Source organism: Neurospora tetrasperma, assembly GCF_000213175.1.
Source record: "Neurospora tetrasperma FGSC 2508 unplaced genomic scaffold NEUTE1scaffold_1, whole genome shotgun sequence".
NCBI classification, from domain to species: domain Eukaryota; kingdom Fungi; phylum Ascomycota; class Sordariomycetes; order Sordariales; family Sordariaceae; genus Neurospora; species Neurospora tetrasperma.
In genome coordinates this window covers 3,581,281-3,605,435 of record NW_009799099.1, presented here as the reverse complement: position 1 = coordinate 3,605,435, position 24,155 = coordinate 3,581,281, and the positions used below count along the sequence as shown (strand labels likewise).

At 51.9% G+C, this 24,155-nt stretch overlaps 8 protein-coding genes across 8 annotated transcripts; 6 read left to right on the top strand and 2 right to left on the bottom strand.

Moving 5' to 3' along the window:
• Positions 1 to 255: 255 nt before the first annotated feature.
• NEUTE1DRAFT_144351 (complex I intermediate-associated protein 84, mitochondrial) lies at positions 256 to 3,089 on the top strand (the record flags this gene model as incomplete). The annotated part of the gene is made up of 2 exons (XM_009849906.1): positions 256 to 2,603; positions 2,684 to 3,089. 2 exons carry the CDS (start codon positions 256 to 258, stop codon positions 2,850 to 2,852), a joined length of 2,517 nt encoding a protein of 838 aa, XP_009848208.1.
• A 148-nt stretch (positions 3,090 to 3,237) lies between these two features.
• NEUTE1DRAFT_127786 (uncharacterized protein) lies at positions 3,238 to 4,680 on the bottom strand (the record flags this gene model as incomplete). Its single annotated transcript, XM_009849905.1, has 3 exons — positions 3,238 to 3,729; positions 3,870 to 4,285; positions 4,382 to 4,680. 3 exons carry the CDS (start codon positions 4,479 to 4,481, stop codon positions 3,472 to 3,474), a joined length of 774 nt encoding a protein of 257 aa, XP_009848207.1.
• A 388-nt stretch (positions 4,681 to 5,068) lies between these two features.
• NEUTE1DRAFT_115968 (uncharacterized protein) lies at positions 5,069 to 6,134 on the top strand (the record flags this gene model as incomplete). The annotated part of the gene is made up of 5 exons (XM_009849904.1): positions 5,069 to 5,230; positions 5,290 to 5,320; positions 5,391 to 5,414; positions 5,482 to 5,592; positions 5,648 to 6,134. 5 exons carry the CDS (start codon positions 5,130 to 5,132, stop codon positions 5,930 to 5,932), a joined length of 552 nt encoding a protein of 183 aa, XP_009848206.1.
• A 707-nt stretch (positions 6,135 to 6,841) lies between these two features.
• On the top strand, positions 6,842 to 11,637 carry NEUTE1DRAFT_98213 (uncharacterized protein; the record flags this gene model as incomplete). The annotated part of the gene is made up of 5 exons (XM_009849903.1): positions 6,842 to 7,118; positions 7,173 to 7,352; positions 7,392 to 9,058; positions 9,145 to 10,068; positions 10,429 to 11,637. The coding sequence occupies 5 exons, from the start codon at positions 6,842 to 6,844 to the stop codon at positions 11,635 to 11,637; spliced, it is 4,257 nt and encodes a 1,418-aa protein (XP_009848205.1).
• Positions 11,638 to 12,203: 566 nt separating this feature from the next.
• On the top strand, positions 12,204 to 13,357 carry NEUTE1DRAFT_76757 (uncharacterized protein; the record flags this gene model as incomplete). The annotated part of the gene is made up of 1 exon (XM_009849902.1): positions 12,204 to 13,357. The coding sequence occupies one exon, from the start codon at positions 12,204 to 12,206 to the stop codon at positions 13,107 to 13,109; it is 906 nt and encodes a 301-aa protein (XP_009848204.1).
• A 1,393-nt stretch (positions 13,358 to 14,750) lies between these two features.
• On the top strand, positions 14,751 to 15,300 carry NEUTE1DRAFT_144347 (uncharacterized protein; the record flags this gene model as incomplete). Its single annotated transcript, XM_009849901.1, has 1 exon — positions 14,751 to 15,300. One exon carries the CDS (start codon positions 14,751 to 14,753, stop codon positions 15,129 to 15,131), a length of 381 nt encoding a protein of 126 aa, XP_009848203.1.
• A 584-nt stretch (positions 15,301 to 15,884) lies between these two features.
• NEUTE1DRAFT_35669 (uncharacterized protein) lies at positions 15,885 to 17,918 on the bottom strand (the record flags this gene model as incomplete). The annotated part of the gene is made up of 2 exons (XM_009848813.1): positions 15,885 to 17,764; positions 17,888 to 17,918. 2 exons carry the CDS (start codon positions 17,916 to 17,918, stop codon positions 15,885 to 15,887), a joined length of 1,911 nt encoding a protein of 636 aa, XP_009847115.1.
• A 2,602-nt stretch (positions 17,919 to 20,520) lies between these two features.
• Positions 20,521 to 21,898, top strand: NEUTE1DRAFT_120121 (delta-aminolevulinic acid dehydratase; the record flags this gene model as incomplete). Its single annotated transcript, XM_009849900.1, has 2 exons — positions 20,521 to 20,835; positions 20,904 to 21,898. The coding sequence occupies 2 exons, from the start codon at positions 20,587 to 20,589 to the stop codon at positions 21,810 to 21,812; spliced, it is 1,158 nt and encodes a 385-aa protein (XP_009848202.1).
• Between the last annotated feature and the right edge of the window lie 2,257 nt (positions 21,899 to 24,155).

Sequence of the window (24,155 nt, the reverse complement as noted above, 5' to 3'; positions counted from 1 at the left end):
GCCACCAGAAGATCCCAAGGTCGCCTCGGTCGCTTGTGCTTGCGTCTGTGTTTGCGACAACGACAATCGGGGTGTCATCTTCCACCACCATGCACCAGTAGTACGTACCCTCTTCGAACCCCGACTCGAGAAGCGACTCCATGGAGAACTGGAGAACGATGGAGACGCTGGCGAGGGAGATGGAGCACGGGAACCCCTCAACTTACTCGAGTCATGAACCCAGGACTGTGCTCTACTAGGATCCCTTTCCCAACCATGCGGTCGCATCTGGCACGCAACGCGACGACGACACCGAATGTGTACAGACGACTTCACGCCGCCGGTCATCATCATGGCTTATTGCGCCCATGCTCTGCAACAGCCCTCTCTGCCCGCCGCTGCCTTTTCGACTGCCAACACGACGTCGCGCACATTCCACGCGGCGTTACCCTATGTACCCGAACCTCCAAGCGGACGTTTATCAGCCTCTTCACACCGAAGCCCGAACGATTCGTGAAGCTTCCCCAATTTGACCCAGGCTACAATGTGCTTCTCCAGTACAGGAAGAGCGAGGTGGAACAGGAGCGCCCACCTCCACGGGACCAGCTGGTGACGGCATTCAAGAAGCTAACAAAATTCAAGGCCGACACCAATAGACCACTGAATCCCAATCAGGCTTTCCTCTTGAGAACGGTGCTACACTATCTCTTGGTAACCAAGCCCGAGGCTGACGCTCCCGTTGACCTTAAAATGAGCGACCTCGAAAATGCTATGGACGTTGCATTGCTGCCTCCCAAGGGCTCTCCCGAATTCCACCTTGCGCTAGCCCGGTTGCTGCACGAGGAGATTATGCGCAGGAGGCTCATCTTGTTGAATCCCGAGGAGCGCAAAGTGCATTTGACCAAAGATGACTTCGCGAGATACATCAAGGCATTGACGCAATACGGAGGCTCCCTGGAAGCAGCAGGTCGAGTGAAAGAGTTTTGGCAACAAATGAAGGATGAAAGGAGCGCTGTTAACTTCAGAGGCGCGGGGAGAATCTGGATTATGGTGTTGGAGGGCCTGGCGAACGAGGGTCGGGAAGAGGAACTACTACAGTTTTGGGAGGAGGCACAAGAGACGGGAGGCATCAAATACATCCCGGGCGTGCACCAGGTCTTCGTTACGTACTATGCGAGGCAGGACAAGATCGAGGAAACAAAGCAGTGGTACAACAAGCCAATACACAGCGGTTTCTCTCCTACGGGAGAGACATTGCTGGAACTGGTGCGATCATCACGGCGATCAAGCCAGAAGTGGAATGAATGGCTTTTGCCAGTTTTTGAGCAGGTGGTCCAAGATACGTTTGCGAAGAAAGGGTCATTGGACGCCTTCCTACAATGGTCCGTCTTAGCTCTGGATAAGGGGCCAGACGGCATCAAGACATACCTCCAGACCATGGCCAGCGGCGAATTTTACAAAAGCCATGAGGTCAAGGTCGATGCCACCACCATCAACCTGCTTATGCAAGCCGCCCAGGAAAAGCGGAATCCGTACATGGCTGAGAGGTTTTGGCAGCTGGCCCAGGACTTCAACATCAAAGCCAACGTTCACACCTACCTTAACCAAATGTCATACCGACTCGACGCCAACGATATCGAAGGGGCTCATCAAATCTTCTCGAAGCTCGCATCGGGAGCCGTCGAGGTCGAATTCGACGAAGACCTGCCCGTAATGAACAAATACCTCCGCGTCTTGTGTGCACAGCAGGAACCCAATATCCAGCACATCCTAACCATCACTTCGGCGCTCGAGCAGCGCCACGCCGTCTTGGAGCCGGAAACCATCGTTGCGCTTTGCCTTGTCTTCCTCAACCACGACAAGAAGTTCGATGTAATCGACACCTTGTCGCTGCACTCCGTCTCCATCAGCCACATCGAGCGGCAGCAGATCTACAAGGCCTTTGTCGACTACATCTGCTCCCCCCAAACCACGACCGACCGCGCCTGGGACGCCTACTCGCTGCTGCGGCAATACTTCCCCGAGACGTCGGTCGACGACCGCGTCCGGCTCATGGAATCCTTCTTCGAGCGCAAGAAGCCCGACATGGCGTGCCTCGTGTTCGGCCACATGCGCGCCCACGACGACGACAACATGCACCCCACCGCCGACATCTACGTGCGCTGTCTCGAGGGTTTGGGTCGGTGCCCGATCCCCGAGCAGCGGCCCAGCGACCCAGCCAGCTCCCTGAAGATGGTGCACAACATGCTCAAGATGGACACGCGCGTGGAGATGAGCACAAGGCTGTACAACGCCCTGATGTTGGCGTACGCGGCCGGCGGAGACCCCTTTACTGCGCTGGATTTCTGGGAGGAACACATCACCCGCTCGGCCGAGGGCCCGTCGTACAACAGCTTGGCTATTGTGTTTTGGTGCTGCGAGCTGATCCCGCTAGGCGATCGGTATGCTAGGCCGGTGTGGCAGAAGATGTTGCGGATGGATCTGGAGGTGCCGCAGTACGTTTTCAATGCGTATTGCGCGGCTATCGCAAGGAGTAACGCGGCGTGGGGGAGAAAGATGGACGAGGTGTTTAAGCTGATCAAGGGGACTGATGCGAGCTTGGGGTATGGGGCTAGTATGATGACGTGAGTCTCCCATTTTTGTTATTGTTGGAAAACTCCTGCAAGACGCTGTCGAAAATGCTGACAATAACTGAATCAAACAGGCTTGGACTAACCTATAACGCCCTTCCCGACCCCGTGTCCAAAGACGAGTTCGCGGCCTGGGCAAAGGAGGAGTACCCGGAGGAGTGGGCGAGATTGGAGAGCAAGGGGCAGAAAGATACCGAATTTCAGGGACCTGTGTTCAACATTACCAGGCTGTTTGAGGCTTGACCTCAACCCGAGGGTCATATTACATAAGATATCGACAGTAAGTGAAAAGAAAGGAAAAACAGGACTTGTACAGAGAATCATGATTTACAGTTAGAGGGGGGATTGCATGGTTGTATGATGGTTATGTGGCTTTTTGAGCTTCTGAGCGGGTGGGCAGGAGGATGGTTTATCTTTGGGTTGTACAGTACATTTAGCACCTTTAGACAAAAACTAGAAGGTGGATATAGGAACCGGTTTTGGTCTAGGTTTAGTCTTTTTGTTCGTTTCTCCGCCAGTGTCTGTACAGTAGATCATGAAGTAGCTTACAGGAAGTGATCAGTCACTCCGTCTCTGATGCTCACTATCCGCATTCCTCCACAATCACCCTTTGATGACTACCATCATCTAAGCCCAAACTTTGTAAAATACCCTTTTATGTGCCGTGTATACAGTAATAATACACCAACTCTATGATAACCGTAATAGAGTCCACCGATCAACGATCCATCCAGCCCATACCGTGCTACTAGCCATGCTTGCTAGCCAGACAGCGACCTCACGCCCGTAACCGCCCAGTCATGCAAATTTCCCCCATAATTTCCCCCCCTCATCCGCCCAATCCCAGACCTTCCAGACCATTCTAGTTCTCATCCTCTCCATCAAAGTTCTTGGTCTTGTTCGCCTTCTGGCCCTTGGGCACAACAAGCGGCAACAAGTGCCTGCCGTTGCTGTTCTTGAGGATTTCGGGGTGCTTGTGCACAGAGGGGTGGATACCGAGGCCGATGGCGCGCCGCACCATCTTGGCGATCTTGCGCTGGTTGACGGGTTTCAGGCCGGTTTCCTTGGAGTGCCTTATCCGCCCAAAGGGGGTGATGTAGTCGGAGATGAGGGAGAAGTTCTGTTGTCCCAAGGATATTAGCATTCGCCTGGCCAGTTTTCAAGACAATGAATGGAATTGGGAAGAGGGGTGGGTGTATGAAGGAACAGGAACAAGCGAAAGAGGGGGGAGGGAGTGACAAGAAGTAAAAGAAAACATACACGATAGTTATCCAACGGACTAAACCCAAGCTCATCAACCACATCCGCCGCCTCCACCCATCCCCCGTTCCTGCCCTTCATCTCGTACGGTGACAGGTCGCGCGGCGCATACACATCGCCGTTGTTCCACCGGCGCTTCATCATGCGCATGTAGTTGTTGGAGGTCACCTCGGACTGGAGCAGCTCCTGCACCTTCTGGCTGTTGTTGCCATAGCGCTGTCCTCCGTCGACGTCGCGTCCGTTGTTGTAGCTGTCTCTTCCTCCCCGGCTGCCGGCGCCGCTGTTTAGGAGGTTGAACATGTCCGACTTGTACTGGTTCGAGCCGGCGTTGTTGTTGTTGTTGTTGCTCGACGGCGACGAGGTGTTGGTGTTGGTGCGCGGGGCATTTTGGAAGGAAGTGGTGGGGATGTCGCGGACTGTTTGGTGATTGAAGGTGTTGTTAGCTTATGTGTTATGCTTATAGAGTTGTGGAGGGCGGCATATCGTGTTTGCGATCGACGGAGCGAACATACTGGCAGCGGCCGGCGAGGTGGTCGAGAACTGGGCGGTCCTCTGGCCGGCAGCGCGGCACTGCCTGAGCGCAGAGGAGAGGAATTGACGAGAGGACGACATGGTGGTGGTGGTGGTCGTTGTTGTAATGGTTACAACAGCTTGTAACAGCTGGGCTTTGGCGATGTGTAAGTCCTCTCGGGGAAACCGCACACACACACACAAGAATGGAGCTCCCGTTTCGCGATCGGTCGGAGTCGGGAATCGGGGATCGGGGGTTCAGTCGCGACGGGGAGATGCGGCGGCGGGCACGGTCGGTGCGGGCAATTGGAAATTGGAGCTCCGGGCCGGCAGCGACACTTTTTGGCGGATCAATCTCTTTTCGGCGCAGTGCCGGGGCCTGCCGCGGACCGGGGCGCTGTTGCGGCTGACAGCTGGCAGGGCGGGAGCTGATTGCTGGAAGCCTGAAGCGTCCCCATTTATTTTATGGGGTAAAATGGGGCTCTCTGCGGGCTAAGAGTGCGCTGAGCAAGGGGCCCGGCAGGCGACAAAGTGTGGGGCAAGAGTTTTCATTGCAGCAAAAGTTCAACGCCAGAACACCACCACCACTTGTACTGCAGCTGCTGCTGCTATCAGATTACGATACTGAATCATCCATCGCCTCCACACCCGTCCGACTGATACCACGTCTTTGAGATCTTTCCACAACGGCACACTCCTTAACCAACTAGAACAACACACCATCAGTGAGAAAGACAACGAATTGCCAACATGGTCCGCAAGCTCAAGCACGCGGAACAGAAGCTTCTTCGGAAGACCGACTTCATCAACTACAAGTCGGACAACAAGCACAGAGATCACGATGTCGCCAGGTACGCTCATTCGCCTTAAGTGGTTTTTGTGTGAGAACATCTTGCTAACAGTCACACAGACGATACATGATTCAGAAGCCCGAGGACTATGTATGTTAATCCAATCAAGGATGAGGCTCACAGTGACTTTTCATAATGACCATGACTGACCCCCTTCTAGCACAAGTACAACAGGATGTGCGGTGTAAGTTTCATCAACTAACCTTACCTATATGAAACTGTTCATGACATACTGACATGATATGCCACAGTCCCTCCGCCAACTCGCCCATCGTCTCAGTTTGCTTCCCCCAGACAACGAGGTGAGGCGAAAGCACGAGGAGCTTTTGCTCGACAAGCTTTACGACATGGGAATTCTTTCGGTATGTCTTCCGGTATCGAAGTTCAACTCGAGCAGTTATTAACGTCCGATAACAGTCCAAGTCGAAGCTGTCACAGGTGGAGCACCAAGTCACAGTCTCGGCCTTTGCCAGGAGGCGACTGCCCGTCGTCATGACCAGACTTCGTATGGCCGAGACCGTGCAAGCAGCGACCAAGATGATTGAGCAGGGTCATGTCCGTGTGGGTGTTGAAGAGGTCCGTGATCCTGCTTTCCTGGTGACGAGGAGTATGGAGGACTTCGTTACTTGGTCTGTCGGCAGCAAGATCAAGCAGAACATTATGAAGTACCGCGACAAGTTGGACGATTTCGAGCTTCTTTGAGTGGCGGAAGAGCATGGCTGCGGGCATATCAGGAAGTGGTAATGGTACGTTGGGAGCTAGGCTGGAAAATGGATCACTGGGAAAGGACATATTACTGCGTTGTTTGCAAGTTGGCATTGGGTGGAGTGCTCATATGCGAGCAATATTCTGTGGCGTTTTAGGGTAAAGGCATTCAAAATATGTGAAAGGGATTTAAGATACCACCATTCGGGTTTACAGGTAAATATGAGAACTCGGAGTTGCGGTGGATGTGTAGGGCTCTTTCACTCGAACTTGCAGTGTCTCACTGTGACCAAAGCCTGGTGAGTCTTCCTTCCGAATCACGACCGACTAGTATCCGACATTATCACTGGCATACTTCTAGGTTTTACGGGTGCTCCTGCGTTTCTCGTCAGTCCCTCGAAACTGGCAGCACACGGAATAAAACATCCGACGAGCCTCGCTCCTTCCCTAAAGTACACCATCACAACACCGGTCTTTCCGTACTTGGGGGCTCATTCACAATGGACTCTTTCATGAAAGTCGTCCCTTTGGCCTGCTCCTCTTCTTGGCATTTCTTCTTTTCTCCATCTCCGCTCCACTCCCTAGAGATAATTGACCTAACAAATGTCTCGGTATTCTTAACACCGCATCATCCTTCACTGCATCCTTTATCCTCGGCTTTATCTCTATCCTATATGGTCCTGGTACTCCTGGTTGTCTTCTCTGCTGTTACCAAGGTCTCCTTATACTTCTCGTACCTCCTAATCTTGGTCCTCATCTTGTCCTCAAAACACGGTTGGATTCCTTTCGACACCCCGAGACACCAGGCTCCATATCAGATCAATATCGTTCTGTGTGAGATCGTCCCCCGGAAGAGCCCTCCCGACACCAAACTTCCGGTCCCATTATCTGTGGTATACAACCGCCATGCCTACTTTTGAGAAGAGCAGCGTTCGAGATGCGAATCCATACTCTGGGCCCATTGATCCGCCACCATACCAGCGCGCCCCCTCTTCGGAGTTGTCTCTCCCTAGTCTCAGGGGTAACAATGCCTACCAGGAGACACTGAGCAACATCTCGCATTCTCGGTACTCTTCGATGGATCGTGACTCGATTCCCAAGTATGAACATCTCGATTCGGTTCCAAGTCCGAATATAACCATCAAGTCAGGCAACATGAGGTTCATGATTCCTCCTTGGAAACGTACGTCTAAGAGTCATCTTTGTCCCAAAGCCCGCTAATTGTTCAAGCAAGCAGATCCTTTCACTCCCATGGACACTACGCCCTCGAGTTCTAGAGTACCGCGCAACGCAAGCTCCCGAGTCACATTCGATTCTTCACCCCATGATCTCGATTCACCACTAGAATCAGGGCGTGATTACTTCTATGGCGCAACGTATGAGGAAGAACCGTCCGGCTCTTTGTACAATCTCAACGGTCCGCCTGGGCAGAGGTAGAATCTCTACCCCCTCAAAGAATGGCTAGAGACGAGCGGAAACCAGGACCCCTCAAGCAGTGACTTTGTCCACCATACATTGCCCGATAGTCAAGTGTCTCAGGAACTGTCAGTTACTTCGAAAGGCTGCCACCAGCATGGCCGCAGCTTAGAACCAAAAGTTCGAACGGTTGCGGAGCTCGCGAAGTCTAGCGCATTTGATCTCACCGGGCAGAAGGGGATACTGAAAGCTGTTCCATCGCCGAACTTGCCGCCCTTGTACCACCAAGAGGGAATGCTTGACTTGGCTACTTACATTGCCTCACGGGATCCGAGTCCCACGGACCACACGCAAGCTCAAGTGGATGTTGCGAGCCATCACCTTGCGGCTATAACACCCTCTCATGGGGAAATGAACACTTCAAATAACATTTCAGCCTGTCTGGATTCCCCTCGCCACCTCAAGTCCACCGACAGCCGCATGAACCATCATTATGGTTATTCCTTCACACCAGAGATGCAGCCATACAATGACGGCGATGGCTCAAAAGATTCTGCAATCGGCCAGGCAGTGACGCCGCGCGGATTCCCAAAACACAAATCAGCATCCGAGCTCGTCGCATACTGGGAGTCAATGCAAGGTAGCAACGATGCCAACAATGCCACGCCGGCCAAGCAAGGCTTGCCATATCGACCTAGGGCCGATTTTACGACCTTTTCTCCTGATTTTAGGGGAAGCACGGATCGTACTAATTTCGGTAAAGCACCCGAAGAAAAGCTTTATCCTGTAGCTGAGCATATCTCAGTGCCATCAGATAACAAGTTCAACTCAGCGGCAATGTCATCAGCCATGGGAAACTTGAACCGCACAAGAGCCTGGCTACGAGATCTTATCAAGCAACAGCCTTACAAGAAGAAATTCACTGAGCTCCCGCGCAAGGATTCAATGCATGAGCGCTTGTTGGACGACTATGACTCTACGTATCCTCGATCACTGCTGAGGAAATCCACAGCCGGTGCCTCGATAGACATGAAATTCCGAAGTACTGTCAACAACCTGGAGAATCTTCTCAGTGAAGCAATGGAGCTGGCAGCAGCAACCGCCCAACGAGAAGTTGACCACCAGTGCCCAGACTACTATGAGCTTGACGAGCTTGCTTACTGCAATGTGCCAACACCTCCCGGCGTACACAAGAGTTTTCCCAGCGAAAATGGGTCTATGGTGAATGAGGTTGGCGACTTTGACTACTGGACTGCTGTAGAACGCGCCTTGGGAATAGATCATAGCAGTGAAAATAACATACGGAAACCGAAGCATTACCGGTCAGCTCCAGGAATGCACAGTAGGAACGTGGCAGTCAAAATTCCAAAAAGAAAATCCAGTCTGATGAAACCAAAGATCAAACCAAGCTACTCGACTCTGGGTGGCCCTCGCTACGAAGAACTAGGCGGAGAACCTCCAGCGCAGGGCCCGGCTCCAGGGCCAGCTGGCCTAAGGACCAAGCAGTCGTCAAGATTAGAAATCCCAGTTAGTTCATCAACCAGTACAGACTCGCCGCCTCCGTCCGGGTGTCTGCCGAGGGTTGCTTCAAAACTAAGAAGCTACCGCAGCTTTGGCGCGATACGGCCTCTACGCCATATCAGTTCGCTGCGGCCACAAGCTGATGGTGCTATGGATACCCCCGGTGATGAGAGTGATTCCACAGTTGTTCGTACATCACTCAAACGCAGGGTTCCGGCTTCAGGTTAGTAATATCCAGCGTAACTAATCATTCTGGACGATATATTGACTAGTATCAAGGGCTCGATGGACCAGCCACGTCAACCGGGGGCCGTTCACAGCAATTTCAAGCTGCTTCATGGACTTATGGCGATGATTCAAGGGGCCTGGGGGAAGGGGAGCCAAGGGACGCGCCAGATACTCGCATTGATCTGCGTGGAAGGTCTCATGTCAGCCTCCGTGGTTACCAGGGATTTAGCCTGGCACGAGCGTACCGTCGACAACCAGTAGCCCGAGACTGGTCTACTGCCCGTAAAAGGTTCGTTGCCGGAGTCGCATGTCTGAGCACCGCGTTCATCGGCATGGTCATCGGCATCTATGCTGGTCTTGTCCCATCCATCCAGTACTGGATAGCTGATCTCAATCACTATGCTATCCTGGGTAATTTCTTCTTCTACTTGGGCTTGGCCATTCCTACCTTTTTCTTCTGGCCTTTACCGTTGTTGCACGGTCGGAAGCCGTACATCCTATCAAGTTTGATACTAGCGATGCCTTTATTGTTCCCCCAGGCTATTGCCGTCAGCACATGGCGGTCACCATATGTGAGCACTTGGAGGTGGGCTCTGCTAGGCTCACGCGGATTCATGGGGCTCACTCTTGGGTTCGCGAGTATGAACTTCCACTCCATGCTGACAGATCTGTTTGGGGCCTCGCTCATGAGCGGAACTCCACATCAGGAGGTAGTCGACAAGTTTGACGTACGAAGACACGGAGGCGGCATGGGCGTTTGGCTGGGACTGTGGACGTGGTGCTTTACTGGGTCCATTGGCATCGGATTTCTGATCGGAGCAGCGATCATCAACAATTTTAACCCCTCATGGGGCTTCTACGTCAGCATCATGATGATAGCTGTCGTGCTTCTTCTAAATGTTATATGCCCGGAAGTCCGACGCTCCCCTTTCAGACGATCTGTGGCGGAAGTCAAGGACGGTAAACAGGTGTCACGGAGAGTCGCTCGTGGGGAAGTCATGATGCATCGGGTGAAAGATGGTCCGACCTGGTGGTGGCAGGAAGTCTAGCACGGGATTTTGCTATCACTGGAAATGCTTCGACAACCCGGATTCATGGTTATGGCCGTATATGTAGGGTGGATCTACGCGCAGGTGATTCTCGTCATCTGTCTGCTTGGCTCGCTCACGTCCAAGGATTACAGGCTCCGGTCGCCTTTGGTTGGCCTTTGCGTTGCGTTTATCTCCATTGGCGCACTGGTTTCAATACCTTTCCAGAAGGCGAACATATTCTCTCGCCACAGGAACTACCCTCAGCTGTCTAACATGGACACACTTCTCGACAAAAAGTTTACATGGACGTCACATCTTCTTCGCCGCGCCATATTTCTCACCCTTTTGCCTATCCTAGGCATGGCATACACGGTGTCTTCCGCTGGAGGCCACATACCGGTACCTGTTCCTGTTCTTTTTGCCACTCTGATGGGCACCATATCCGCCCTGGCAGTAGCCGAATGTAATGGACTCATCATGGAGAATTTCGACTGTTCCGACCTACTCCCGGGTATGATTGGACGTCCCAGAGGGTATTCGAACAAGCAACCCAAGCGCACGAACTACTCGTCACACCCGCGGATAGCTGCTGGGTTTGCTGTCTGTCATACCTTTGGCTTCCTTCTTGCGGCATTAGCAACCACTGTGGCTGGAAGAGCACAGCGAAACCTCGGTCAACGAGAGGCAACTGGTATCGTAGCTGGCGTGCTGTTTCTGTTGACTGTCCTTTTGCTTGCAGTCCTTGTTCGCTTCAAGGAAATCGAAATTATCCCAAGCTCGAAGACAGTCGAGATGGAGAAGTGGCAGAAGATCCGTCGTGAAAGCATTCGCAAATCTATCATCGAAATTAAAGCTGGGAGACCCCTTCCAGTAACCATGACAGATGAAGAGATCTGGCGTCCACGCCTTCCTGGAAATCCATCGAGCCAGTTCCGAAGAGTCAATATTCTGGAGTTGGGCGCTATGACAAGATGGACCGAAATCCGGAAGAAGAACAAGCTGATTGACGAATCGGCCGCACATTTGAATCGGGCAGCGCTCGAGTCTGCGCGTATGGCTGTTGAGAATGCCACTGGGATTGGAGCAAGGACAACAAACATTATACGAAAAGTCAGTAGTCGCAAGGGAAGGAGAAAGCAGGGTCAGTCCCAACGCACGATGTACAAGCACCTAGGTGTGCCACTTCAGCCGGAAGGAGCAGGCCCAAGTCGTGGTGATACCGCGTCACAAAACAGGTTTGGTCTTTATCGGTTTGATGCCGAACCAGCGAGGGCTGGTAAGCAAACACCTACTCTTACAGTGCCTCCAGGATCGGATGGTTTGTCCTTCAAAGCACATTCTGACTTAGACACCGGGAGTGTGCTTGAGCGTCCCGTTCCTGAGGAGGATGAGGACATGGTTGACTTTATTACTTCTTCGGAAGAGGACGGGAACGACAGGATTGAGTTGGATGAATTGGGGCCCTTGGAGGGCTCCCCAAGCGGACATGCAAGGAAAGAGGTTTGAACGTTGTTAGTCCGATGAGGCCGGGGTTGAAGTTTGATCGAGTAGCCCTGTTGCAAAAATTCCTCGGTCGCCCTCGTAGACGAATATTCGAATGATTATCCTTTGAAACAACGTTATCCCGGAAATCGCAACGTTGAACGAATCTCTTTTTGGATGATCAAACACTGAAGTTCGGATGGACATCAGATGGTGGCTCCACTTTTCAGGGGATCATGAGATGGTTTGTTTACTTGCTGCCGTATGAGGTTAGCACCCGGCCTCGGTCCCGAGACTGTGGGGAAGTAGCGGGGTTGGTGAGGACCTCATCAACATCCTGTGCTTCCCTCCCTCCGTGATCTGCGTTTGCTATCATTGGCGGTGAGAAGTGATATAACCTGCAAGGCGTGCGAGGATCCCCTGAATGATAAGCATTAATAAACACGAAGTCTCATGTCATTTCTCTCCTCAGTGTTACTCTCCATCACGACAACCATCCTGCATAGAAATCACAGGAGATTCCCGGCGGCAACGTGCTTATCGACTTCCATCTGTTCACTTGACCAATATTACCAAACCAACTCACCAAGATGGCCCTCCCAACTCTCTCCAAAGCCGACCTCATTGCCCTCTCCCAAACAGATGTAACCCAACCCATTTCCAAAGAATCTATTTTTGCCGCCCTCGCCACCCCACCCTTCCTCTACATCCCCGGCACCTTTAACACGCGCGACCTCGGCCTCCTCCCCTTATCTTCTAGTTCCTCCAGTGGCAAAGGCCGCAAAGTCGGAATTCGCCCAGGCCTTATCTACCGCTCCGGCGGCTTCTTTCCCAATGGCGGCTTCAACGACGCCGCCAAGACGCAACTGGCAACCCAGCTCGGCATCAAAAAGATCTTTGACATCCGTTCCGTAAGGGAACACAGTCATGCTCCCGACCCGGAGATCGCGGGGGTAAAAAACTACTGGATCGCCGCGGAAGCCACGGAAAAAGAAGCGACCGTTAACCTTGCCGATTTCCTCGAGGGCAAAGGAGAAAGGGGGTACGTGAAGATGTACATGGATGTTCTACGAGGGTATGAGGAGGTTATTGGTGCTTTGTTAAGGAGTCTGTTAGATGCTCCTGAAGATCAAAAACCGGAGCCAATATTGTTCCACTGCACGGCGGGACGGGATAGGACGGGTGTGGTTGCTGGATTGCTCCTAAGTTTGGCGGGGGTGAGTGAGGAGGACGTGGAGATGGATTGGATGTTGAGTCGGATCGGAACGGAGTTGGCGAGGGAGCAACTTTTGGGGTTTGCGATGAAGGGAGCTGGAGCCAGGAGTGTAGAGAGTCCGGGGTTCGTGAATTTGGTGTCTTTGAAGAGGGAGTGTTGGAGGGCTTTTGTGAGGGAGGTTAAGAGGGTGTATGGTGGATGGAAGGGGTATGCGAGGGGGGTGTTGGGGTTGAGTGAGGGGGAGGTGGAAAGGATTGGGAGGGTTTTGAGGGGGGAATAATGGGAATGGGAGGTGGGGATTAGAGTCAGATGTAGGTGCAGGTGTAGGCGAGGTGCAGCTGCAGATGAGGGTGTACGCTTGTGGGAAGGGGTTGAGCGCCGAAGAACTAGAGGGTATGGATTTTGAGGGATGGGTCTTTGGTGAGACACTATACGACTCTCGTCTCGGACGTTACGTGACCCATGAAAGAGAGTGATACACTGTAGCATAGAGACTAATGTCTAGAGGTAATTGACGGAAGTCAGAGCAGGCGACAAGCGACACTCCCCAATGGTACCCGAAGACACTGACCTGTCAACCCTAAATCAACCCTTTCCATCTGTCATCCCATCGTCCCATCTTTCTTCTCATTTACCTCTATCTTCACTACTCCAAAGCTTATAGTTCATCGTCACCCCACCACCATTTCACCTCAACTTCATACCGTCCTTCAAGTGACATCACCTTCAAATCGGACTCAAACAGGTTTGACTTTCCAAGTAAACCACCGCTATTGGCCACAGCGCTTCTAACGTGAGCCACCCCTGTTGGACCCTGAATTCCCTGAAAGAGAGGGCCTGGCTTCGCTTGGTTATAGGGCAGCCAATAACCATGTCGGGCGACTTAGGCGACTCAGGCGGGATGACGCCACTGACGTTAGCGTGCAACGTGGGAAGCGTGTACACTCAACGTCTTTTTGCCGATCTGACTTTGAACATACGCAACCCGTCAAAGGCGATGTGATGATGAAGGTGAAACTGACATTGCTTCTGCATGGCATGTCGTCAAATCGGTAAGTCACAGGCATAGGCGCAGGTGCATGTGCAAGTGCAGGTTCAAGGGTCCTGCAGTGACGAACGTCAAAGGGTCCATCCACACCATCCCTTTTCGACGACACTGATAGGATGTGAGGCCCGAAAAGCCAAGTCTGCCATGGTATCTTCCAAGTCCGATAATACGAGGGGGGGGAGGGGGGGGAGAACCGCACCAGCTTCTTTATCGCCCTTGATGTCATCCTCAAGGCATGTTGACGAAGCCAAGGGGAAGCCAGTGCGTGGCCAGGTAGGCCAAGGACCGTCAGGCCACTCAGGTGTGGCTGTGTCGGTGTAAGTGGGATGGGAAGAAAGTAGAATAATTGCTTGTCTCGTTAGGTATTGGATACTTGTTATTGCTTCGCGTAGTGGGTGTGGTATCTGTTGGTGTTGACTGAACAACCTGGCGTCGTCATTTGGTGGTGTGTGGCTACGTAGATGGAAGTTGAAGAACGTTTGTGTAACAGCGGGACGACAATCAACGAAAACGAGGAAGCGGGATGGGGCTTGACGGGATCCTCGAGAAACCTCATGACCATGACCACCACCCACTACAGACTGCAAAGAAGGGATGACGTCCGATTTGACTACCAAAACCAAGAAAATAACGAACTTTGAGATTAATCATCGGCTATATAACTCGGCCTCGCTTCACCTCTTCCAAATTTGGTTCCATCTCATCAACATCAACAACGTCAAACCAAACTACATTCATAAACATAAAGACTTCCAAACCAAAAGTTCAAGAGTCAATACTTGCCCATTACTTCCACACACAAACACCCCAAATACAAACACAAATCACTTCAGCCTCAACCCCAACCCCAAAACCAATAAAGAAAAAAACAAAATGTTCGGCCGCCGTCGTGCCCACGCCCCCATGACCAGCACCAGGACCACCCGTCCCATGGGTTCCGGCCTCTTCGGCCGCCGTCGCGCTCACCACACCACACCCATGACAACCACCCACACCACCCACACCACCCGCCGCCGCGGTTACGGCCGCAAGAGGCACCACGGACAAGGAATGGTTGCCCCCGCTGCTGCTACCACCATGGGCACCACAGCCGCCGTTCATCACCATCAAAAGCGCAAGACGAGCCTCGGCGATAAGATCAGCGGGGCGCTGATGAAGATCAAGGGGAGCATTACGGGACGGCCGGGACAGAAGGCTGCGGGGACGAGGAGGATGCGGGGGACGGATGGACGGGGGAGGAGGAGACATTATTAAAGGGAAATCAGTATTGAGTATTGACAGTTGAGTGGGAGCGGGCAGTTGTAAGATTATTGTGCAGTCCGCTTTGTCATGTCTCTTTCTTTTGTTCTGATGATGGATATGTACTTGTATGTGGAGGCAGAAGCAGAGAGAGATACCCTTGAATGCACAAATGAAACTTCATACAACATATCAAACAGTGGGATGAGTTGTCTGACTATAGACTCATGCGCATGAGCTATACAACGATCACACAAGACACTGCACACATCCATTAACATCACTGCAATAATCGTGTCTCGGCCATCATGATGGTATGCTTATTAAGTATTAGAGTGGAGGGAACTTATGCTACGTTCAAGTGACCAAACTAAGATATAGTAAAGTAAGGCTGCAGGTATGTACATCAGCCAGAGAACCCGAGAAAGAGTTTGCATCAACGATTTAGAATATGTAGATCGCAGTGCAGTCTATGTGCTTTTTGAAACGACGACGCCAATGTCCCAATTCTTTGCTTCCAAGCCTAGGTACTCTGACGAACTGGAAAGCCAGCCAAAGGCCATTAAAAATTTGTTGAGTTCAAGGAAAAGACGAACACAACCACCATGAGTTGGTTGTGGTCGCGGGAAAAAGAAAAATTCTAGAACTGCGATACCGAAGATAGGATGACCGAGCTGGATCATGGGTATCATACAAAATCCAAACAAAAGACGTAAAATCGTGTCGAAGGTCGTAATTCTCATGACCATAACCCTAAGACTCTTCGTCTCAAAAGACCTCTTGAGAATCTAGAGGTCTATAACCATGCTTAATGGCGGGAGAACCCATCTGGAGCTCATCAGTCTCCATATGTCGAAGATAAGGGTTCAAGGTAAGCTGCGAGTCCGTCCGCGAACGAGTGATGCCGACAGGTTTGACGATCGCTTTGCGCACCGGCGCGGTGTACAGCGGCCGAGGTCGACTAGGTCTAAGCAAGGGTACCGTTCCCTCATCATCTTCTGTACTCTCCCCAGATCGGTTGCTGGCGGGGCGGCTGGTGCAAGATGGATGAAGGTACCTGTTTTGGCGATCGGAGTCGTAGTCCGGCAAGAGAAGCGTACTGCGAGCAAGCTCGTCCAGCTCGTCTTGCTCAGCCGCACGGCCCAATGGCACATCCGGATATTGCGTGCGGAACTCGATGGTCATGAGCTCCAAGTCACGCTTAGCAGGAGAAGGATGTTTCTTTCTCTCGACGTCGTCCACGACTGGGACGTATGAGAAGATACTAGCAAGTCCAGGAGACAAAGCCAAGGGATGCTTCTTGGACTGCTCACTGTCAAGGCCTAGGCCCATTGGTAAACTAGCATCCAAATCAATGCTCCGGCTTCGCAGACCGCCACGACATTTCTTGGTAGGACTCTCGCTGGGCGACGAAGTACGCTTGTAGCCCCTTCGAGGTGTCGACGAGGCAATGGGAGTAGACGGCAGTATCGAGTCCAGGCTGCTCTCCATCACCCTTTCCGATTCGAATGGATTTTGGGATGAAAGAGGCGGCAACACAGAGTCGTCCACGGAGCCTCCCCGAAGACGGGTTTCGAACTCGGTAAGAGGTCGTCGGAGTGAACTTGGAGACGCAAAAGGATCATCCAGCGACCTACGAGCGCGTAAGAACTTGCCTTCCATGAAAACGGGCTTGCGATGAACTTTTCCGCCAAAGATCTTCTGAACCTTGTCTTTGTTCAAGTTCACACCCTCATTAAGGCGTAGTTCGATCGACTTAAGACCTGACCTCTTCCCTGCAACGCCACCTGGTGCCACGACTTCTGCTTCATCCTCCTCTTCCTCGATGTTTTGTACTTTGGAGTCCTTGGACTGATTTTTGGGGAAGAGCCGCCGTTCGGACAGCGCGTGAGAAACCTTTTTGAAAAGGCCGTTCTGTTTGACGAGGCGAGACACTTTTGAAGACGTGCTGCTGGAGGGAATGGCGGTTGTAGGTTGTGCAAGGTGTGGCTCTGATTTGAGTGCCTGGGTAGCGGCTAACATCTTTTCGATCTTCTCGGCAATCTCTGAAGCGTCAAGACCCACTGGCTTGCTGGAGGTCGCTGGGGCAGCATTGGGCTGTTCGTGAAGATTTGTCAACGGCATTGTTGCCGATGCAGGCAGCTTGGTCATCCTACTGTTGGGCGGGTGCATCGCCAGGGGATTCAGAGCGCCGGTGCTCGACTTTGGGAGCCCCTTGACGTAGTCACAGCGGGGAGGAGCTAGAGGAGATGGTCGCTGGCGAGTGGATCGGCGTCTCGACGACCTTCTGGGTAGGCTGGGCGAGGGTCGCACGACAGGAACCGGTCGCTGGCGAATCTTTCGATTAGCGGCGGGCGCCTCCTCCACTCCAGCCTCTAAAACAGCATCGCCAACTATGCCGGTGTTGTGGATGGGATGCGGATACACACGAGTAATGGTGCATGCCGTCTCGTCCGGGGCAACGTAAGGGGCCTGGTCGATCGGCGACTCCATGGCGGAGGTCATGACTGTATCTTCAAGAAGCGCGCTGGCCATCTCGTCGATGCTAGTGCGATTGCGATTGTTGGACGTGCCTTGACTGGTCCCTTGAAACTGTGTTTCCAGAAGACGGATGGTGGGATCTTCTTGGTTGGAGGGGTCAATGAATACTGCAAGCGTGATTAGAACAAGGCCTTGGGGCTTCGCGGCAGTGAAAGCGCAAGATACGTGGGCTGCTGGTCGGGTTTGTTTTATTGTTTGCTGTCTCAGTGGAAGAAAGAACTTGGACGTACCGGTGCTCATGGTTCTGCGCCGCGAAGGCATTGTGGTGTCAGGACGGCGCTGCATGAAAGAAAGAAGAGATTTTTTCTTGGAGTATGTTACCGTGGTAGAAGTCATTCTCGTTGCTGACTAGGCCACGAGATTGTGTTTGCTTTAAGGTTTTTTGAGGTCTGGAAATTGGATGAGCGAAAACTTGGTTTGGGGTGAAGGAGTGGCTGGGCCCAAGACGGGCACCGAAATGGATCAGATTTGGGTTGAAGCAGCGGCACACTGTTGTTGTTCGGGCAATTTAAATCACTGGGACGGATAATTCAACTGCAACAAGGTCAGTGTCGCCGACTCAATGCTGGCGTTAAGGCGGCGATGGCTGCGGCGGAAATCAGAGGGGCTTACAAAATCAGGTCTGTTGCCTGGGGCATGTTGCTCTCCCTGCCTGTTCTAGACCACCTAGGTGACGAGCAATTGCATGAAGAATGACTGCCAATGCGCGCCAGGTTGAGGTTGGAGATGCCTCAAGGGGTCAACGGGAAATGAGCAAGTGACTGGTGCTGGTGAAGGTTCGTGGGTTGTGACGGGAAAGGTTGGAAGGAGGGGAGCGGAAGTGAACCTGGGAAGCAAGTGCTGCCTGCAGAATGAAATTAGTCACGATGTCTTGAAATTTCGTTCAGCCAAGAAACACTCGAGTTCGGCGCCGCACATCATCGGACCAAACGGCGATTGCTGGACTCTAGGGGAAGGTGGTGGGCTCGGGGCAGGTTTCGGGCTGTACGTGTTCGAGATGAAAGAGTGTTCGGGTCCGAAATAATCAACTGCCTCTTAGAGGTAGGTGCATCTCCTTCGATCGGTCGTCACGGCAGGCGTACTTGCAACCTCCACTTGCGTTCCTTCCTCCTTGATGCCGACTCGTGACGAGAGCAATTTTGCAGTGGGGATCCTATGAGCTACTACTAGCGGTAGAGGTAGTCATGCAGGGAGCTTTTTGGGACGAGGCTTTTGTTTCCTGGACGGAACCTTGATGGCCAAGTGTGAGCCGAGACTACAAAAGTATCCATCTTATCTGATCAAGAGTTAAATGAGTGGAACTCATCGCCAATCCGATGACAGACACTCACTCGAGGATGGACACAAACCGGCTGACACAGGACCAGAAAGATCGGACGTCGAACATTCAGTTGAGATAGATCTGATAGGCGGTTGGCTAGCGAAGACAGGAATGGCCATCAACCAGTATAGGGGATCGTTACGGACATAGTCCCTATATAACTAGGCGATGTTATCAAGCGTGCTCGGGAAAAGTTGCACTTCTGGCAAGCTAAAACATCAGAGGTAGATGCAAACAGCCGTACATTGAATGACAGGGTCGTCTTAATCCAAAAGGTTGAGACTGGTGAGCAATGAATCTTGTCATGCGAGAAACAGACTTGTTCAATCAAGACGACAGGATGAGAACAATCGCAGATTCTTCCCCCAGCGCTTCATGCGGTCCCCGTGAGCTGAATCTGCCTGTTCCCCATAGTATACCTATAGATGGTTTGAAGCATGCCGTTATGTTCAAATGTAACGACTCAAGACCTTGCATTCAGGACGAGTCTGAACCGCCTATGTCTACTACCCGGATTATCGAGCAGTGAAGGAAGCGAAGTCACTCGTGAACATCTGCTCGGATATTCAGTATTTCTCGAGCGACTCCAGAAAATACTCATTGGAGCCCACAGATCAATGGGAATCCTTCAAGCGTAAGAACTTCGTGTTTTCAGAGGCGGACTTTGTCATGGTCAACTGATGTTGTCTTCAAACTATCACGTAGCTCTTGGCAGGTGTGTCTTTGCTGAGTTGCAATTCGTTTGTCGTTGAAAGAGATGGAGTGATTACGTCAGCAGAGTAGCCCCTTGCACGTGCTTAGGTCGCTTGCGCCGTTCCGAATGTCAGCACTGCAAGGTCAGCAGGATCCGCGAAAAATCGAACGGGCGACAAGAACTTGAAGTCGATGAGTGTTTGGGAGGAGTGGACGTGCGAGGAGGTGCAGGTGGTGCGGTAGACGCACGGACTGGCATCCACTCTTTTTGAAATCCTCCAGATCTGATTGGCGAATGGCCGCTGGATTTGGAAAGAGGCAAGCACTTCTCCGAATGCCGAAGCGGGAAAAGCAAAGTCCAAGGTGAGGAACAAAGCGCCTTCATCCACACTGCCTGAGTGGAATTGCGGAAACAGAGGTTATAGGTATCCGGATATCCCAAGCACCCGACTCTACTTCGCCCACACTTCACTTTCGAGAGGGGACACGCCTCCGTATAATCTCCAGATTGACCCTAAACAGGCGGGAACTGCAACTCCATCGCTGTCGCTGTATTCCCGAATCCGAAATTATCCACCTCGAACCTCGGGTCGGCAAACAAGAAGAGAAGGTTACAGCAGTCCAGACACTGAGCAAGTTGCGCCAGCCAGCGGCACTACCTATCTTTCCCCGGCCTGTCCGCCCGCCACTGCACGTTCCGAGAGTGTCAACGCTACCGCCGCGTACGAATTCACTCTTTTCATTGGCCAGGTTGGGCTACGGTTGATTTATCATAAGCAACGTATTTATAACGGTCACCATTACCTACACCAACAATAACATATTTTATCCTCTCTCGCGAGGCACTTTCGAGAGCATCAGCAAGAACGATAGACGGGCTTAACTTTTGCTTCGAATCCACTGTCAGACGACACCATGTCTTTCTCCAGCCTTGTACAAGACCTCTCCCTCCGGGACCCCAATGCGCCCAGGCGCCGCGGTGACGCTTCAGTCTCTACCATCGACGACCGCGCTTCTCGCACATCCCACATTTCCCGCGCCATGTCCTATGCCAGCACCGCCGCCACCAGCGTCAGCATCTCCGGTGATATCTCCAGCCAGCTCCATGGCGGGTATGCCCATCCTCTTGCCCGTTCGTGGCAGGCCGAGCGTCAACTAACAAAGGTGCGCACCCCATCGCCTGTTGTCTGTCTGATGACTCTTCGTCGCTAACTCATCGCCTTTTCAAACAGTCCATGCTCATCTATCCCCTATTCGTTTCCGATAACGACGATGAAGAGGTTTTGATTCCTTCTCTCCCGAACCAATATCGCCGCGGCATCAACAGACTCGTTCCCTTCCTCGAGCCGCTCGTCCACAAGGGCCTTCGCTCCGTCATTCTCTTCGGCGTCCCTCTTAAGCCCGGTACCAAGGATGCGCTGGGAACCGCTGCCGATGATCCCGAGGGTCCCGTCATTCGCAGCATCCGCCTGCTGAGGCAAAGATTCCCCCAGCTATACATCACTGTCGACGTCTGCCTGTGCGAGTACACTTCCCATGGTCACTGCGGTATTTTGCGCGATGACGGCAGTCTCAACAACCAATTATCGGTCGATCGCATCTCGGACGTTGCTCTTGCCTACGCCAAGGCCGGTGCCCACTGCGTTGCTCCTTCCGACATGAACGACGGTCGCATTCGTGCCATCAAGCTCAAGCTTATCGAGGAGGGTATTGTCCACCGTGTGACGCTCATGTCGTACGCCGCCAAGTTCTCCGGCTGCCTTTACGGCCCCTTCCGTGACGCTGCCGACTCATGCCCTTCGTTTGGCGACCGCAAGTGCTACCAGCTGCCTCCTGGAGGCCGTGGTTTGGCTCGTCGTGCCATTGTTCGTGACATCAACGAGGGTGCCGATATCATCATGGTCAAGCCCGCAAGCCAGTACCTGGACATTATTAGTGACGCCAAGGAGCTTGGAAAGGACTTGCCCGTTGCTGCCTACCAGGTCAGCGGTGAATTCGCCATGATCCACGCCGCTGCAAAGGCGGGTGTTTTCGATCTCAAGGCTATGGCCTTCGAAGCCACTGAGGGTATTCTCCGGGCTGGCGCCACTATCATCATCAGCTACTTCGTTCCCGAGTTCCTTGACTGGCTCTCCACATGATTTTGTCAACATTAGGGCAGGAGTCAATGCAATGGCTGGCGCAGGGTGTTTCGGCGTTTCTTATGTTTTCTTATACCAGGTTATAGATCTTACTACGGGTTTTTGGGTTAAAAAGTTCAGGACGGGATGGGTCATGATGCACGAGCACGTAAAAGGAGTACATATCAATAAACGCGCCTCTTTCATACGAACTTTGCATCGTCTTCTAAGCATTGAACTGGACGAGCGATCGCTTCAGATACTCATAAAAAACCAAATCGCCAACATTGTCCATTGCCAAGTTGGAAACACATATGTTCCTTGCACAATGAACAGTGCATGGGTCTCTTTAGGAAAACCATCTCTCGATGTCAACGAAACGTCATCCCACACCTTTCCACGATTGCTATGAGTTCTCCAGGGTGCGCAGACCTACATTATACTGTATGCCCCTTCAAATCCCTAAACTGCCCAATCGACGGCTTAACCTACAATCTACCAGGGATAACATATACAGCCTTAACCGTCAGTTAATTAAAATCACGTCGGTCTGGAATTACTCTGAAAAAGACATGACCGAGTATGGTCAGCACGGGCCATATCAAAACCACACGCACGTTTCTGCGACTTCTTCTGATTATCCAAAAGACAAACAGGAATGTACACTAATGGTCGTATGCAGGCTATCAGTAGAGGAAGACGTGGATGACTGTTACTACCATTGGCGTCCTTTCATCCTATTTTTGTTTCGCACCGAAATTAAAACTACAGAATATGGGAAAATCCAAATCGGGGTTTGGAGAAATCTTCGTTATATAGGTAGACAGGCATACGTATATATGCACGACTACCAGCAGGAACTGAATGTATGCAGCTACGAAACAACGCATTGCCCTCAATTCTCCGAGACCGGAATCGAACCACTTTCAGAATCAGCCGAGTTCCAGTCAAGTAACCGAAGCTGGCATTTTCGCATTCAAAGTGGTATATATAATTGCGATGGCATCGCCGTCACGTCAATATCTGTCCGGAATTCCCTTAAATTCTTCGAAACCCACTTGACCACAGAGCTGATTAAATCAGTAACTGTGCGGCCGGGACATGAACAAAACTCATGGCTTCAATTGGGGTTCCCTCCACTTCCTTTCTGTTTCTCTTTTTTCTTTTAAGAACACAAGAACCACACGATTCCAAATTCATCTACTTTGTTCTCGGACTGACGTCCTAGTCGCGTCTCCGTTGGCATCTACCGTTACAGCATCAAGAGAGTTCACGAAGCCCTGTTGTGGCAAGAACACTAATAGGGAGTGTACCAATGACAGAAACCCGATGATCAGGTAAGTCCTTCTCCCGGCAGCTATCGGCTCACTTCACTTCGTCTATCCCTGACAAGGATTCGGGAACTGTGACTCGTTTACTGAAGAGATTTGGCTGATGAGAAGTTTGTTGTTTGGTTCAAGTTGAAAGAGAAATGAAAGAGTGTCGAAACTTGGGGGTCATGGAACCCTTGGCTGACCACATGTTCCTCCCGCCAGGCACCGACGGGTATTCTATTTATCTCCTTTTAGTTCCTAATGATTCCTGGAAATTCAGCGAGTGCATTACCCACACATATGCCCGGCGTATTCAGTTGGTGTATCTGTTCGAGCACCTCCCGGAGGTCCAGTTGCCACTCATGCATTTCCCTCCATTCCACTAGGTAAAAGCCTGACACTGCACAATGTCACTTCATCGTATCGCATAAACTTTGACCACACGTCTTTAGATAACAGGGCCTAACCGGCAGCTTCATCAATAGTAGTTACACAGATGCAGCGATGCAGCTTGAGTGCCTTAAGGTTTGGGTCATGGATGAGTTTCGTTCAGTCTGCAATAGTCAGCTGAGACGTATGGCCCAAGTTCATAAAGTACTGCCTTGCCGACAGGTCTCACCTTAAAAATGCACAAAAATCATGACAAATGTTGAAGAGGCACGACGCTTGAATGAGTCATTGCACATAAACGTCGTGGCAGTACGATTCCAGGGTATTATCCATCTCTGCGATTACAACACAAGTAGCAATCCTCCTTCTCGACTCGCAGTACATGCTCCGAAGCGCTTGAAGGGGTACTGTACCCCTGGTCTTTACGGATGAACTCCACGAACTCCGTTATGGTGTCTACAGAAGCTGGTGCTCTCCAGGCTTCCTCGCGTATTCTGCGGGTGCCATGGATTTTGAAATATAGGTACAGAACACTTGTTCTCATGCAAACATGCGTCGGAAATCTGGACGACATGTGTGCCGATAACTAGGTGCCTGGAAGAAAAGAAGGCATGCATCACTCTGGCCACGATTCAAAGGTCTTTTGGATCTGTTGGGCACG